The sequence below is a fragment of the Rhinopithecus bieti genome, unplaced genomic scaffold (assembly GCF_001698545.2).
Source record: "Rhinopithecus bieti isolate Rb0 unplaced genomic scaffold, ASM169854v2 scaffold_57164, whole genome shotgun sequence".
Classification (NCBI taxonomy): Eukaryota; Metazoa; Chordata; class Mammalia; order Primates; family Cercopithecidae; genus Rhinopithecus; species Rhinopithecus bieti.
Genome location: NW_016822628.1, coordinates 70,790 through 87,258, shown reverse-complemented (window position 1 = coordinate 87,258; position 16,469 = coordinate 70,790). Strand labels below are relative to the sequence as shown.

General features: G+C 46.8%; 1 protein-coding gene across 1 annotated transcript; it reads left to right on the top strand.

Moving 5' to 3' along the window:
* The first annotated feature begins 725 nt into the window (after positions 1-725).
* Positions 726-5,466, top strand: LOC108521259 (uncharacterized). Its single transcript, XM_017860983.1, has 2 exons — positions 726-2,579; positions 5,374-5,466. The coding sequence occupies exon 1, from the start codon at positions 746-748 to the stop codon at positions 2,513-2,515; it is 1,770 nt and encodes a 589-aa protein (XP_017716472.1). The 5' UTR covers positions 726-745; the 3' UTR covers positions 2,516-2,579; positions 5,374-5,466.
* The last annotated feature ends 11,003 nt before the right edge of the window (positions 5,467-16,469 follow it).

Genomic DNA, 16,469 nt, shown 5'->3' with positions numbered 1-16,469 from the left:
CGGTGCGAACTTCCTTGGCCCCTCCTCCTACGTGGGACCCAGGAACCTCGCCCGAGAACGCCGGTGTGAACTTCCTCGGCCTCTCCTCGTGTGCGGGACCCAGGAACCTCGCCCGAGAACACCAGTGTGAACTTCCTTGGCCCCTGCTCCTGTGCGGACCTAGGAACCTCTCCCAAGAACACTGGAGTGACTTCGTCGGCCTCCACTGCTGGAGACCAGTGAACCTCGCTCCCTCCTTCACATTGGCTTGTAAATAAAGTTTTTTTTGCCTTGCCTACTTGCCTTTTCTCTGACATTTACTGTGGGGGTCGCATTAAAGCAAATCACCTTGTGCCGAAACCTGGGAGGAGACCCCTCCTCAGGGCCCCCCAAGGTCCGAGGAGCCTCCTCCTTTCACGCCCCAGACGGACCAGGACCTGGACATCGCTTTCCCCACCTCCAAGTCTCCTAGGGGTGAGTACCTTCTGCCTCCCTCTCATATCCCTTGGCCAGAAGTCCTGCGCAGGCCCAAGGCTTTTTTTTCCGGTCACCAGGTGACCCAGGGAAGTTCCCAAAGACAGAGACGTCTGACCAAAGGACCTCCACTCCGTTCCGTGGGAGACCCGTCCAGGATGGAGACGTCTGCCTGGAGGTAATATCCATTCCAGCTCCAGGAGCCTCCTGCTGGTCTCTAGTGGCTCCAAAGGACGCTTTGTAGCCAGGTAGAGTTCAGTTTCCATTTCCGCCTATAGGCGAGAGGAAGGCAATGGGAAACCCCCAATCCCAAATACCTAGAGACTCCCCTTTAGGGTGTCTTCTAAAAAATCTCAAAACTTTGCAATTAGAACAAGATCTCAGGCGAAAGCGACTGGTGTTCCTCTCCACTGTGGCGTGGCCACAATATAAATTAGACAATCAGTCTCAATGGCCGCCTGAGGGCACTCTAGACCGTAACATTTTAACCGACCTCAGTAGTTTTTGTCAACGCTTAGGCAAGTGGTCCGAAATTAATTATATACAAGGATTTTGGGCCTTGCGTTCTCGTCCGGACCTGTGTGGCCAGTGTTCCTTGGCTCAAGTCATGTTGGCTAAGGACGCAGGCCTAACAAAGTCCGAAAAAGAGGAGTCATCTTTCCTGTCTGAGTTGCCCGAAGACCTTACTTCCCCTCCCTCCCTTCCACTCCCACCGTATACCCCACCTCCCCCTCCCGCTTCGGCCCCACCTCCTCTTTTGGCTCCACCTCCCCCTCCCGCTCTCGCGGTTGTCCCGCCTCCCTCCTCAGCCTCTCCCACCATTGTTGAGGCTACACTTCCCTCCGACCCCTCGGCACTTCCGCCTGGTCATCTTAGTTCGCCTATCTCTGCCCATACCCGCTCTAAAGATTGCCTAACTGCCCCCGCTCCTACTCCCACCCTATCCAACCCCCCTGCGGTCTTAGCACCCTTGCGTGAGGTGGCCGGAGCAGAGGGCGTAGTTAGAGTTCATGTTCCCTTTTCATTAGCAGATCTTTCAAAGATTGAAAGACGCCTAGGAGATTTTTCTGCCAACCCTACAATTTATACCAAAGAATTTAGATACCTTTGCCAGGCCTACGATTTAACCTGGCATGATCTCCAGGTTATTCTTACCTCTACTCTAAACCCTGAGGAGCAAGAGCGCATCCTAGTGGCCGCCAGGCAGCATGCCAACCAATTACACTTAACAGACCCTGCGTTCCCACTAGGGGAACAAGCAGTCCCCTCTATAGACCCAGACTGGAACTATCAAGTAGGCCAGCCAGGCCGCCGAAGACGAGATATGATGACTCAATGTCTTCTGGCTGGTATGCAGGCGGCCTCAAATAAGGTAGTAAATTTTAATAAACTAAAAGAAATTATTCAAGGTCCAGATGAGAACCCGGCCACATTTTTAAACAGGCTAACTGAGGCTTTAATTCAATACACTCGGTTAGACCCAGCTTCCCCAGCCGGGGCCACTATTCTAGCATCATATTTTATTTCACAATCGGCCTCGGATATTCGGAAAAAACTCCAAAAGGCAGAGGATGGACCTCAAACTCCTATTCAAGACCTAGTCAAGTCGGCCTTCAAGGTCTATAATTCAAGGGAGGAAACGGCTGAGGCCCAACGACAGGCCCGCCTAAAGCAGAAGGTACAGCTCCAGACTCAAGCCTTAGTTGCTGCTTTGCAGCCTAGCCGTAACCCAAAACTGGAGAGCAAAACCCCCGGAGGCTCAAAGACAATAAAAGGGGCTTGCTATAAATGCGGTAACCCAGGGCATTGGGCTAATAGATGTCCCCAGAGTCCCCAACCGTCTGAGCCAGTGCGGCCGTGCTACAAGTGCGGAGTAGCTGGACACTGGGCTAAAAAGTGTCCTAACCCTCGTCTGCCAACAACTCCTTGTCCAGCATGCCATGAAGAAGGGCACTGGAAGTCTGACTGCCCCACCCTGAAAACGGGCATGGCGCCTCAACGTGATGTCCCTTCTCAGGACCCTGGGAGCTCCTTCCAGCTCTTACATCTGGATGACGACTGAAGGTGCCGGGACTCGGGGACCCCCATCACCCTCGCCGAGCCGCGGGTAACTCTCCTGGTAGCGGGTAAGACAATTACTTTTTTAATCGACAGCGGGGCTACCTACTCTGTTTTGCCGTCTTTCGAAGGGCCTAGCCTTCCCTCCAATATTTCTGTTGTAGGAGTCAATGGCTCCCCGTCCAGCCCTCGAAAAACCCCACCCCTTAATTGCTGCCTGGCCAACAACTATTTTGCACACTCGTTCCTCATTATCCCCTCATGCCCCACTCCCCTACTGGGCCGAGATGTTTTAAGTCAACTGAAAGCCTGTATCTCCATCCCTACTAGCGCCCCCCACCCTACCCGCCATCTGCTTCTAGTATTGACTAACTCAAATGACTCCAACAATCCTACTAACCCTTTCCCCGATTTCCCCATTCCTATCGACCCCCAAGTGTGGGACACCTCCACTCCTGTCGTGGCGGACCATCATCCACCAATACTTATAAAACTTAAGAAACCATCTCAGTTTCCAACCCGCCCACAGTTCTCTCTCTCTCCACAGCACTTACGAGGACTAAAACCAATCATTACTAGGTTACTCAGCCAACACATCCTCATCCCCATTCATTCTCCCTGTAACACCCCAATCCTACCTGTAAAGAAGGCAGATGGAACTTTTCGGTTAGTGCAGGATCTTCGTCTTATCAACGAAGCTGTTTGTCCCACCCATCCGGTAGTTCCCAACCCCTATACCCTTCTTTCTCTCATTCCACCTAATACAACACACTTTACTGTACTGGATCTAAAAGATGCATTTTTCACTATTCCCCTGCACCCAGATTGTCAGTTTCTTTTTGCTTTTACATGGGAAGACCCAGACACCCATACCTCCACCCAACTGACATGGACAGTGCTTCCCCAAGGGTTCCGAGACAGCCCCCATTTCTTTGGGCAGGCCCTAGCAAAAGACTTAGCCTCCTGTCCTCTTACCAATAGTAAAATTCTCCAATATGTAGATGACCTTTTACTCTGTAGTCCCACGGGACAGGACTCTCTTTTAGACACTGCGATCCTCCTTAATCATCTAGGATCCAAAGGTTACCGAATATCCAAACACAAAGCTCAACTCGCACAACAATGTGTCATATATTTAGGTATTGAGATCACTCCTACGACGCGCTCACTTACTACAGACCGCTTAACTCTAATACAAAATCTTTCTCCTCCTCAAGACGCTAAGGAAATTCAATCCTTCCTAGGCCTAGTAGGATTTTTCAGACACTGGATTCCTAATTTCGGAATCTTGGCTAAGCCTCTATATGCAGCTGTCAAGGAGACTCCCCAAGGACCTTTGTCTAACCCAAAGTTAATCTATAAACATTTCACTCACCTGAAAAACTGCCTTCTCTCACATCCTACTCTCTCACTCCCAGACTTCCAACGCCCCTTCCAGCTTTTCACAGATGAAAGACAAAAAGTTGCAGTGGGTCTTTTAGCCCAATCTATAGGCGCCACCTACCGCCCCGTGGCATATCTATCTAAACAATTAGACCCCACCGTACAAGGGTGGCAGCCCTGTCTTCGGGCCCTAGCAGCAGCAGCCTGTCTAACCCAAGAAGCAAAGAAACTCATTAGGGGTGGTAACCTAACAGTCTTCTCTACTCACCGCCTTCAAGATCTTATTGCCCACAGAAGTATTAGCCATCTAACCCCGTCCAGACTCCAACTCTTTCACCTCTTATTCATAGAAGACTCCACCATTGCCCTAGGAGTCTGTTCCTCTCTGAATCCAGCAACCCTACTTCCTGACCCTCTCAAGCAACCTAGTACTGAACACTCCTGTCCAGAACTTTTAGAGGCCCAACCACCTAGTCACTTACATTTACATGACCAGCCATTGGAAGGCTCACAGTTAACCCTATTTGTAGATGGCAGTTCTTTTATAAATTCTCTAGGAAACAGACAGGCAGGATACGCGGTAGTTACATCTTCTGCTGTCCTAGAAGCTAAGCCTTTACCACAAGGAACAACATCACAGCAGGCAGAACTTATCGCACTAACTAGGGCTCTCCTCCTATCCAGAGGAAAAACGGTAAACATATACACAGACTCCAAGTATGCCTTCTTGATTGCACACACCCACTCTGTCATCTGGAAAGAGAGAGGGTTCCTAACCACCAGTGGTACCCCTATAGTCAACAAAAAACAGATACTCAAACTGCTAGACGCTTTATCAGCACCTTCCAGAGCAGCCATCATACACTGTAAAGGTCATCAGACTCCATCTAACTCGGTGGCGGCTGGCAATAACTTTGCCGACACCACTGCCAAGTCGGCAGCCGGATTCTCCACTCCCACGCTTCCCTCTATTTGTTTTCTCTCTCCTCAATATACCCCTACTTATACCCAAGAGGAAAAGACCAAACTATTACAAGATTCAACAGCCAAACTAGCCGCAGACAATTGGATTTACCTCAATAATAAATTAGTTATTCCTGAAACTCAACTCCACACCATTCTAAAAGACATACATAATTCCCTACACATAGGACCCAAAGCTTTATATAACCTCCTAAGCCCCCTCATTCACTGCCCCACACTCATGAAACACCTAATTATAATCAACCGACAGTGTTCCACATGTCTCAAGTCAAACCCTCAAGGCGCATTGCGCAACCCCCATCCGAGCCATCAACTCAGAGGGCACCAACCAGGCGAAGATTGGCAAATTGACTTTACCCACATGCCAAGGCATAAAAAATTCAAATATCTCTTAACCCTCGTTGATACTTTTTCAGGATGGATAGAAGCCTATCCTACTACAGGAGAAACCGCCAATATAGTTGCCTCCATACTCACTGAACACATTATTCCTAGGTTTGGCCTCCCGCTCACTCTTCAGTCTGACAACGGCCCAGCATTCATCTCCAAGGTAGTCCAACAGGTGGCAGCCCTCCTACACATCACCTGGAAACTCCACATCCCTTATAGACCTCAGTCTTCTGGTAAAGTAGAGAAGGCCAACGGGCTCATTAAGCAGCAACTCACCAAACTCTCCCTCGAGACTCGACAATCGTGGGTAACTCTCCTTCCCCTGGCCCTAACCCGGCTGCGAGCAGCCCCACGGAGTCCAACAGGCCTCAGTCCGTTTGAATTAGTTTACGGCCGGCCCCTCACCCTCCAGCAGTTACCCACCCTTTCTTCCCCGCTGGCAACTTATCTCCCATACCTCACCCTCTTGAGACAACTCCTGAGACAACATGCAGAACTAGCACACCCCTCTCCAACAGACACCTATAGCCCACATCTCTCTCTCAGCCCAGGAGACCAAGTATACTTAAAAGATATCCAAGCCAAAGATCTTCAGCCTAGGTGGAAAGGCCCCTATACTGTCCTCCTATCCACATACACAGCAGCCAAACTTCTAGGACACACGCACTGGGTCCATATATCACAATTAAAAAAGGCCCCCACAGAAGACAATCAGTGGACATCTACTAGACTTACCCCTACCCGTCTCAAATTCACCAAACTCTCCCAACCACCACATGTTCCCTGACCCCTTGCGCTTATCCCGATTTCTCGCCATACTCTATATAAACATAACAGAATTCCAATATCTTACCCCAGATCCCTACTTGCCTCCAGATAATAGCCCATCACAGTGGTTCTCCCGCTTACCTTTATAGAACATCTTCAGTGACAAGGTGTACCCTGTGATTACACTGAAGATGAAGTACTATTTCATACTTATATTACTATCTTTTTCTTGCATTTCAATCTCTATTACTAACCCAACTTTCATATGGAGATTCTCTATAGTTGAAACTTGGTCACACAAAAATAAACAGCACTCACAGCTACAAGGCACTGCTGACTGCCCCCCTTCAGGCTGCCAACCCCATCTTACTATAAATTTCACCCTATCGTGTTGCAGTGCGGCCGGAGCTAAGGCTCTCTGCTTCCTGCACGATCAGACACATTACAATTGTAAGACTTACTGGAAACAAAAGAACCTAGGATGCCCTTATATTTATTGTAAGATCCATTATGCAACCTTGAGACAGACGAAACCCACTGCTCTCTTCACCATTGCGAATCAACGAACCCCCCTTCAATACCAATTAAATATCAAAGACCCATGGGACCCCCGATGGGCAGACGGAGTCAAAGGTGGACTCTACACAGGCTACACAATCCTTAGTTCATATCCCATGGCTACTCTCCTGATAAAAAGAACACTTGTCCAGCAAAAATCCCTTCCTCAAAACATACAAGCCCTACAGAATTTAACCTTAGCCATACAAGCACAAGAACAGGCCTTACAAGATCAATTACACTCCTCCAATAAGGACCCCTTCTCATGGTTAAAACTAGTCCGTCAAGGGTTAAACCTAACACGGGCAGCCAACCTAACAAATCTCTCCCACTGTTTCCTCTGTGCGGCCCTTGAAAGAGCCCCTTTAGTGGCAGTCCCTTTACCTACTGCTTTCAAGGCTACAACTAACTCCATAGGCACCTCCCAAAAACCATTCTTACTCCAAGTCCCACTATACCAAAGCCCAGAAAGTCCAATCCTTCCTTTCTGCTACTCTACCCCAAACACCTCCTGGTGTAACTATACCCAGCCACCCGCTAAGACCCACACGGCTCCCATCGGAGGTTATTTCTGGTGCAACAAAACTCTCTTCAAGGTCCTTAATCACACATCCATTGGTCAATCCCTTTGTGTCCCAGTGTCCCTAGTACCTAGTTTAACCTTATATAGCAAAGCAGAAGTAGCTGAACTCGTCATACAATTTAACCCTCCTCCTAATGATCTCCAAAAACGGGCTGTCTTCCTTCCCCTAGTCATCGGAGTCTCCCTGGCCGCCTCCTTAGTGGCGTCAGGGCTTGGAACTGGGGCACTTGCCCACTCGGTACAGTCTACCCAATCTCTAGCAGCTCAAATCCGAGAGGCCATAGAGGCTTCAGCTGAAAGCCTGGCCTCTCTGCAGCGTCAAATTACCTCAGTGGCCCAGGTAGCAGCACAAAATAGGCGAGCATTAGATTTACTTACTGCCAAAAAAGGAGGAACATGTCTCTTCTTAGGAGAAGAATGCTGCTATTATGTAAATGAGTCAGGCCTAGTAGACACTAACATCCAAACCCTAAACAGGATTAAAGCAGAATTAAAAACCTACAAACCCCCTTCACCCCCGGACCACTGGTATGGCTGCTGCCCATAATACAGCAGATGCTCCCGTTCCTAATTCCCATACTAATCCTCTGTTTTGTCTTATGTCTTGCTCCTGTTTTAATCAAATTTCTCCGAGCCAAAGTTCAAGAGATCACGTGCGTCACCTTCAACCAGATGCTTCTTCATCCGTACGTCCAAATACCAACCATAGACCCCAACCTTAATGACGTCCCTTAACAGCAGGAAGTAGCCAGACAGACCACGCCTCCCCTTATCACTATTATCAATAAAATGTTGGACTGTTTGGATGAACGGAGGCAAGATGGCGCGGTTCCAGGTTCTTCACTGTCAACTTTCCCGCGCCCGGGAAAGACACGGGTCGACTGCGCAGGTGCAACCCGACTTCCGACGGAGAGAAACCGGAACCCGCCTAGCCACGCCTACCGCACCGCCCCCGACCGCCTATGTCCCGCCCACTGCCCTCCCACTCCCGGGCCCAGGACATAAAAGCCGCTCCCAGCAGGCACGTGATGCGAACTTCCTTGGCCCCTCCTCGTACGCGGGACCCAGGAACCTCATCCGAGAACACTGGTGTGAACTTCCTCGGCCCCTCCTCGTACGCGGGACCCAGGAACCTCGCCCGAGAACGCCGGTGCGAACTTCCTTGGCCCTTGCTCCTGTGTGGACCTAGGAACCTCTCCCAAGAACGCCGGAGCGACTTCGTCGGCCTCCACCGCCGGAGACCGGTGAACCTCGCTCCCTCCTTCACATTGGCTTGTAAATAAAGTTATTTTTGCCTTGCCTACTTGCCTTTTCTCTGACATTTGCTCTGGGGGTCGCATTAAAGCAAATCACCTACATCATGTGACTTTTCTCTAATGTCTGGGCTCCATCTTGGAGATGAATGTGACACATAGCTAGGCCTAGCCCCTAGGTTATGTAACTTCTCCTTTTTCAAAATCCTACCCACCAGGGACATTGAAACATTTCTCTGGGCACTTCACTTAGGTAATGTTACCCTGTTGCCTGGAGCCTCCCCTCAGGGTATATTGTGACATATTGCTGGACCCAGTACCTATGTGATATTACTCTCCTTTCTTGCGTGGGCCCTGTATACATTGTGTATTGTAATATATGGCTGGGTTCAATGGCTAGGTGATGTAACTCTTATGCGTAGACCCTACCCACAGGGACATTAAGACATTTCTTTAGTTCTGACTCTCCTCTTTTGCCTTAGCCCTGCCAAAAAGGGAAGTGGTGACATATAACTGGACCTAGCAACCATCTGATATGAGTCTCCTCTTTTGCTTGCACCCAGCATATTTTGGGTATTGTGGTGTGTCATTTATCTCAAACCTGCAGGATGAAAGGCTCCTGCCTGAGCCCAGCCATCAGTTAAAATTGTCATTCTCCCACACATCAACACAGCCCATAACTGAGATTCTGAATCTCATGCCCAGAGTCAGTCAAAAGTTGGGAAAACTGGCTCTCATAAGTGAATATTGTCCACAAGTGGATTTGTGATTCCCTGACCAAGATCCAAAACTCTTGTGAAGCTGTGACTGCACTAAGATAACTAGGTATGTGACTCTGTTGCTTTGTCCCTGTCCTTAGGGAAGACTGTGACATATCCCTGACACAGACCCACATGATGAGACTTTCCTGCTTGCTGACTACCCAAATGTGAGATTGCGACATATATTATGGCCTAGCACATAGGTGTGAAAATGACTTTCATACCTTAAATGAACCAATAGGAGAGATACTTTCTCTCATAGCCAGGTTTAAAAAAAAGTGCAAAATTATGGGTCTTCTCTTACTATGAAGGTCAGAGAAAATAAGCACTCTTGCATATCATGTAAAGCACTCAGATGGTACAGTGTCATCACAGGCCTCAGAACACAGGTGAGATTGTGTTCTTTGTATGCACACCCATCAATCATCAGGATTGTCATTCTTACAGAGGAACAGAGGTGATTGGGGAGGTCCTAAATCTCATACCTGAGCGCAGTCCACAGTTGGAATTGTAACTATCATATGTCAACATCCAGTCACAGTTGGGATAGTGGCTCATTTCTGAACCCAGTTTGTAGCCAAGTAAAGATCCTCTTATCTGGATCCACCCAGCTGGAGAAATGTTAACTCTCATACCTGGGCTTATGGCCACAGGTGTGGTCATAGGTTCATGTCAGCATGAAGACCTCAGAGTGGATTATTTCTCACTTATAGTGTACAAGGCCCTCAGGAGGTACATAGTGTCCTAACAGGGCCCAGCAGACAGGTGAGATTGCAACACTCATGCACATTCTGGTGACAATAAAGATTATTATCCTCAAAAATGAACACAACTGGCTGAGCGCGGTGGCTCAAGCCTGTAATCCCAGCCCTTTGGGAGGCCAAGGCGGGTGGATCACAAGGTCAGGAGTTTGAGACCATCCTGGCAAACATGGTGAAACCCCGTCTCTCTACTATTTGTTATTATTATTTCGAGACACTCTTGCTCTGTCTTCCAGGCTGGAGTGTAGTGGCACAATCTAGGCTCACTGCAATCTCTGCCTCCCAGGTTCAAGCAATTCTCCTGTCTCAGCCTCCCGAGTAGCTGGGACTACAGGCGCATGACACCACACCCAGTTAATTTTTGTATTTTTAGTAGAGACGGGGTTTCACCATATTGGTCAGGCTGGTCTCGAACTCCTGACCTCAGGTGATCCACCCACCTTGGCCTCCCAAAGTGCTGGGATTATAGGCATGAGACACTGCACCTGGCCACCCTGTTTCTACTAAAAATATAAAAATTAGCTGGGCATGGTGGAGTGTACCTGTAATCTCAGCTACTTGGGAAGCTGAGGCAGGAGAGTCACTTGAACCCAGCAGACAGAGGTTGCATTGAGCTGAGATTGCCCCCACTGCACTCCAGCATGGTGATAGAGTGAGACTCCATCTCAAGGAGGGAAAAAAAGAAAGAAAATCGACTCTCATATACGGATCTTGTCCACAGGTGGGTTGGTGACTCTCAAACCAAAACTCATTACATCTGTGAGACTGAAACTCTCCTAAAGGGACACAGTCAGCCAGAGAAGACACATTTATGAATCCAGTTCACTGTTGAGATCGGGACAGGTGTACTTAGGCCCAACATACAAATTCTCATATCTGGAATCTGGACATGTGTGAAATTGTTCATCTCATCTCTGTAGCTTTCTGCAGGTTGGATTGTGACATACATCTCTGCCCAGCTCCTGAGTGTTTTAGCTCTGTTTCCTGTGCCCAGCTCATGAATGGGATTCTGATATATCACTGAACCCAGAACCTAGGTGATGTGACTCTTATCTCTTGCCTTGGTGCTGCCCACAGGGGACATTGGGACATATTGCTTGGTCTTGCACCTAAGTAATGTAAGTTTTCTGTCTTGCATTAGTCCTACTCACAGGGGCATTGTGATGTATTGCTGGGCCCCACATCCAGGTTATGTGACTCTTCTTCCTGTGCCCTGTCCACAATGGCCATTGTGACATATTGCTGCATCCAAAACCTAGATGCTCTACTTCTCCTTCCTGAGCTTTGCCTAAGGGAGCATTGTGAAATATCTATGTGCCCATCACCTATATGGTGTGACTCTCTTCTCCTGCCTAGTCCCTGCTTAAAGAAGGGGTTGTGACACATTACTCTGCCCAGCACCTAGCTCATGTTACTCATCTTTTGTTTTTTAGGATTTGTTTGGAAGGAGATTGTGATACATTGGTCCAACTCCTAGGTGACATCACTCTTTTGACTTTGCCCTGCAAGCAGAAAGCATTGTGACACATTACTGGACCCAACACCAAAGTGAGTCTCCTGCCTGAACCCTGCCCACAGCAATTTGTAACATATGGCATTGTGACATGTCTCTGAGCCTGTCAACTATTTGACAAGACTCTTCTTTTTCAGGCAAGGCTTTGCCCATAAGAGAGATTGTGACATAATTCTGAACCCAGAAAATAGGTGATGTTTCTTCTGTTTTTTGCTTGAGCCCCACATTGTGACATATTCCTGGTCCCAACACCTGAGGGAAGGAAATCTCCTGCCTGGGTCTTGCCTATAGGGAGCCTTGTGAAATATTTCTGTGTTCATCACCTTAAAGATGTGACCCACATCTTCTGCCTTGGCCATGTTCACAGAAGGGATAATGAGTTACTACTAGGCCCAGCAAACAGTTCAGGTGATTCTGCATCCTGGTCTCTCTCCAGAGGGGTCATTTTGACATATCTCTAGACCCATCACCTAGATGATGTGACACTCCTCTTCTCCCTGAGACCTATCCGTAGTGGAGATTGTGAAATACAGCCTGACACAGCACCTACATGATGGTACTCTCCCCTCATACCTGGGTGCTGCCCACAGGGGTCATTGTGACTTATAGCTGGGTACAGTCTTCAGGTGATATAACTCTCCTCTATTTTTGGGCCCACACACACAGGGCATTGCCACATAGCTCTGCTCCTCTGACTTAGATGATGTAACTCTCCCATCTGTTACCTCCTCTTAGGGGATATTGTGATATATTGCTGGGCCCAGAACTGAGTGATGTGGCCTTTTCTCTTGCCTGGGCCCTGCATACATGGTGTATGGTGACATATGTCTGGGTTGAACACATAGGTGATGTAACTCTTCTGCATAGCATAGATCTTGCCAACGAGGGTATTATGACATCATAACATATTGCTCAGCAAGGTGATGTGAGTCTTCTGCCTGCATTCTGCCCACAAGCAGTATTGTGAGATATCTCTGAGCACATCCATCATTTGATGTGACTCTTCTCTCTTACCTGGGCTTTGCCCATAAAAAAGATTATAACATGTCTCTGGGCACACCACTTAGGTGATGTGATTCTCCACTTTGGCCTGAGAAATGCCCATGGAAAGAAGAGTAACCTCCTTGACAGCAGCACACAGGTGATGTGAATCTTCTACCTGGTTTCACCTCACAATGTTTCCTGTGACATCTCTCTATTCCCAGAATTTAGATGATGTCACTTTCTTCTTCCTGGGACCTGTCCCGAGTGCAGATTGTGGCCCAGGAAATATGTGATGTGACCCTCATCTCATGCCTGGGTCCTGCCCACTAGAGTGATTATGACACATGGCTGGGCCAAGCTTCTAGGTTAAGTGACTCTCCTCTTCTTCCTGAGCCCTATCTACAGGTGGCATTATTAAATATCTCTTGCACCTAGCATACCCAGAGGGCCCCCCAGGGGACAGCAATGGTTACACTATAATTATAGTGTATGAAGATGTTATTAAAGTCACAAAGGAAGTCCAGGTTGGATTGCAAGTGTTGTTGTTGTTGTGGCCTCATTGGTAGCGACATAGCCATTCAGAAATGTTGGCAGGGACAGTTCTCCAAGGTAGTCCATTTCCTGTGGCCTCTGGCAATTTGATGCATACCCAGCATTGACTGAGGTTGGCTTTTGTTGCAGCAGTGGCTACCCAGTTGATGAGATCATTCTCAGCCTCAGAAGTGATGATCCAGGTACTGATTACTAGCAGACAGTTTATTCTCTGTAATGACAAAATGGAGGGGACGTGATACTGTTTTCATCTTTAGGAAATTGTACTACCCCTTTATTTTCTGCTCCCATAGCTACAAGGTCACCAGCCATAGGGGTTGGATGTGATGGATGCTGCATCCATATTTTGGCTCCAGGATTTAAGTGTCCTGTACTAGTGGATCTGAATCTCTCAGTTCTGTGTGTAGCCTCTGTTGAGGCAGAGATTTTCTCAGGGGTTAATTGTTAGTAAGGTACCACTGACAATTGAGCAACCCGCATCTGTGGTCTTGCAGCAAAAGAATCTGGAGTGGTATTGTATAAAGTGAACTTTAACTGTCCCCTGTAATCACTATCAATTATCCCACCATACATTACAGTGTGTCTAATTGCCAGGCTTGAACGTGATGTAATCTATTCATCCACACTCAAGTTTGCATTTATGGTGGAAATTTTGGCCTGTCGATCTGCCTGCTGATTGAATAGTCTGTCAAGAGAAAGCAGAGATGCATGAGCATCAATATGGAAAACAGCAATAATGGTAGTGTGCACCAGGATTCAGATATTTTCCCAGTAGTGTTTTCTCCAATCCTCTTTATTCCCAATTAACCATTTGTTTCATTGCCATTCGGACATCTGGGTAGTAAGACCATTTGCTACTGAACAAGAGTCACTATACAAGTAACAAATCCCTCTGGCCTCCTCCTGAATAGCTTAGAGGACAGCTACTAGTTCAGCCAGCTGGCTGCTTCCACCCTTGCCTTCATCAGAAATGTTTATGTTTTTAACAGGATTATAAGCCACAGCCTCCCAGCATTGGGTCCCACCAATGTATTTGGCAGAACCATCAGTAAACCAAGCATGTTTCTGATACTCTGGGCTTAGTTCTTTAAAGGATTTGCCCCATTGAGCAGGGGAAGTTTTTCTTCCACATCTGCAGGACTTGCTCGGTGGTTTCCTGAGTTGGCAGGTTTTTCACATCTTCATGTAAACATGATACCCCTTTTTGTTCTGACTTAGCATGGTCTTGTACGTACCATTTCCACTGTATGATGCTACTTTCTTGAGTGTACCCTATCCAATGAGTTTTGAGAGAGCTCATGACCCAAGTCATAATAGGAATTTTGGGCCTCATAGAAACATCATGATTAAAACAAAGGTGTTCTGTTTCCTGTAAAGTTCAGTAGCAGGCCAACAGCTGCTCCTCAAAGAGAGTATAAGCTGTGCCAGCCTCAGGCAGCTTCTGGGTCTCAAACCCCAAAGGTACCCTCTTCCCATTTTGTTTCTGCCTAAGGTTAGCATGTTGATCTAGGACAGTTACTTGCAGTTCTACTGGCCAATCCCGTGAGGGCCATAGATCCAGGGCCAATTGCTCTGCTTTTTTGGCTTGTTGAAAAGCCATGCTCTCTTTCTCTCTCCACAAAGTCACAGCATTTTCTAGTGACTGCATGTGGAGGTTGTAAAATGTTACCCAAGTGGAGAATATGATGTCTCCAGAATCCAAAAAAGCCAACAAAATTTTGGACCTCTTTTTCAGTGGTAGGTTTGCAAATTCTAGTATTTTAGCCTTAGCCTTTGGTAAAATGGACTGTTTCCCTGCATTCCATAGGATGTCAAGGAACTTTACATTTTGTGCAGGTCCTTGAATTTTACTAGGGTTAACTTCCCATCTTTGAGATAGGATTTGGGTTTTTACCCACTCCAAGCCCCGACTAACTAGTTCTTCAGTTTTACCCTGACTGAGCCACTCAGACAGCTGCTTTTTTCAGCAATAGGCTGATAGCTGTGATCCTGGTCAGTCAAGACGTAGGCTCACCATTGTGCCAGGGCCAGTCTGGAAGTCATATTAGCATTTTCATTTTCTGGCTTATATTTCTCTTGTAGCAACCAGTCCCTATCTTGACACATTAACTTATAAGCAGTAACCAGCTGCCATTCATACTGGGAAATTCCCTCAGCATCCCATTTACCAACTGGGATTCTCTGCAGCACCTCACATGCAGCCAGTAGTTCAAAATGCACTAACTTAAATTTCCAATTTTGACAAAGGCCAGTTCCCTTGGACCACTCAAAGACCAAGAGAGAGAACTGGGGGAGTTTCCATCCCAGGATATGGGAAGTCCCCAAGCTTTCAGTCTGGTCCCTGTGACGAAAAAATGGCGTGCTTTCAATTTCGGATCCTGTTCGTGATGCCAAAAATGTTCTGTGAGGGAAACGTGCAATAGAAGAAGAAAAGACACACACACACAATACGTAGGATAAAATAAACTTTATCCCACGTAAATGGCAATGCAGATATAATCAGCAAATGATACAACAAGCAAATTGCAATTGGAAGGGGAGAAGGGAAAAGAGATATATATATTTATACTCGCCAGACTATGGAGGATTCACCACTAGACTGGGAAGCAGCAGCCTGGGCTCCAGAGATGGCCACTTGTCCGTGCACAGACGAGGAGACATCTCATGAAGTTTTGGTGCAGTCTGGAACCCTAGCTCTTTTTGTAATGAGTTATTTGACACGAAGTCCAGTCAGGAGGGCCCTTCATGACTGGACTCAAAAAACACAAAAAGGTCAACTTGTTTCTTGTGATTGTCTATTGTTTTTCTATAGCTAACATGTAGGAATAAATTGAAATAAAGATTTATCCAAAACTGCTCTGGATGAACACCTCAGGAGTCTCATACAACCTGTTCCAGGATTTGGTGACCATTGTTCATGTCCATGTTCAATTGAATTAAAATTTAATATTTACCTTTTGCTCCACAAATTGTCAAAAGTAATCCCTTCAAATGCAGGAAATTATGTAACTACTCACAAACTAAACTTCTCAACCAAAATTCATAAATTGAGTACAGAGATTTAAAAAAAAAGAAAAGAAAAGAAAATCTAACTACATCTGTCTGCAGGACACCTTGTTTATTTATTTATTTATTTATTTATTTATTTATTTATTTACTTGTTTTAGAGACATGGTACTGCTTTGTCTCCCAGGCTGGTCGCAAACTCCTGGGCTCAAGTGATCCTCCCACTTCAATCCCCTAAAATGCTAGGATTACAGATATAAGCCATCGCACTATATAGTAAGAAAAACAGATGAAAAGTGGCAAGATGCAGCAAAAAAAATTTTATGCAAATAATAACCAAATGAGGACAGACCATGCCACAATTATATTATGAAAAATACTTTTTAAATAATTGTCTTAGTTTATAAAATGTACTATAAATTAAAACTGTCAAAGAAAATAAAGGACAAAATAATAAACTAG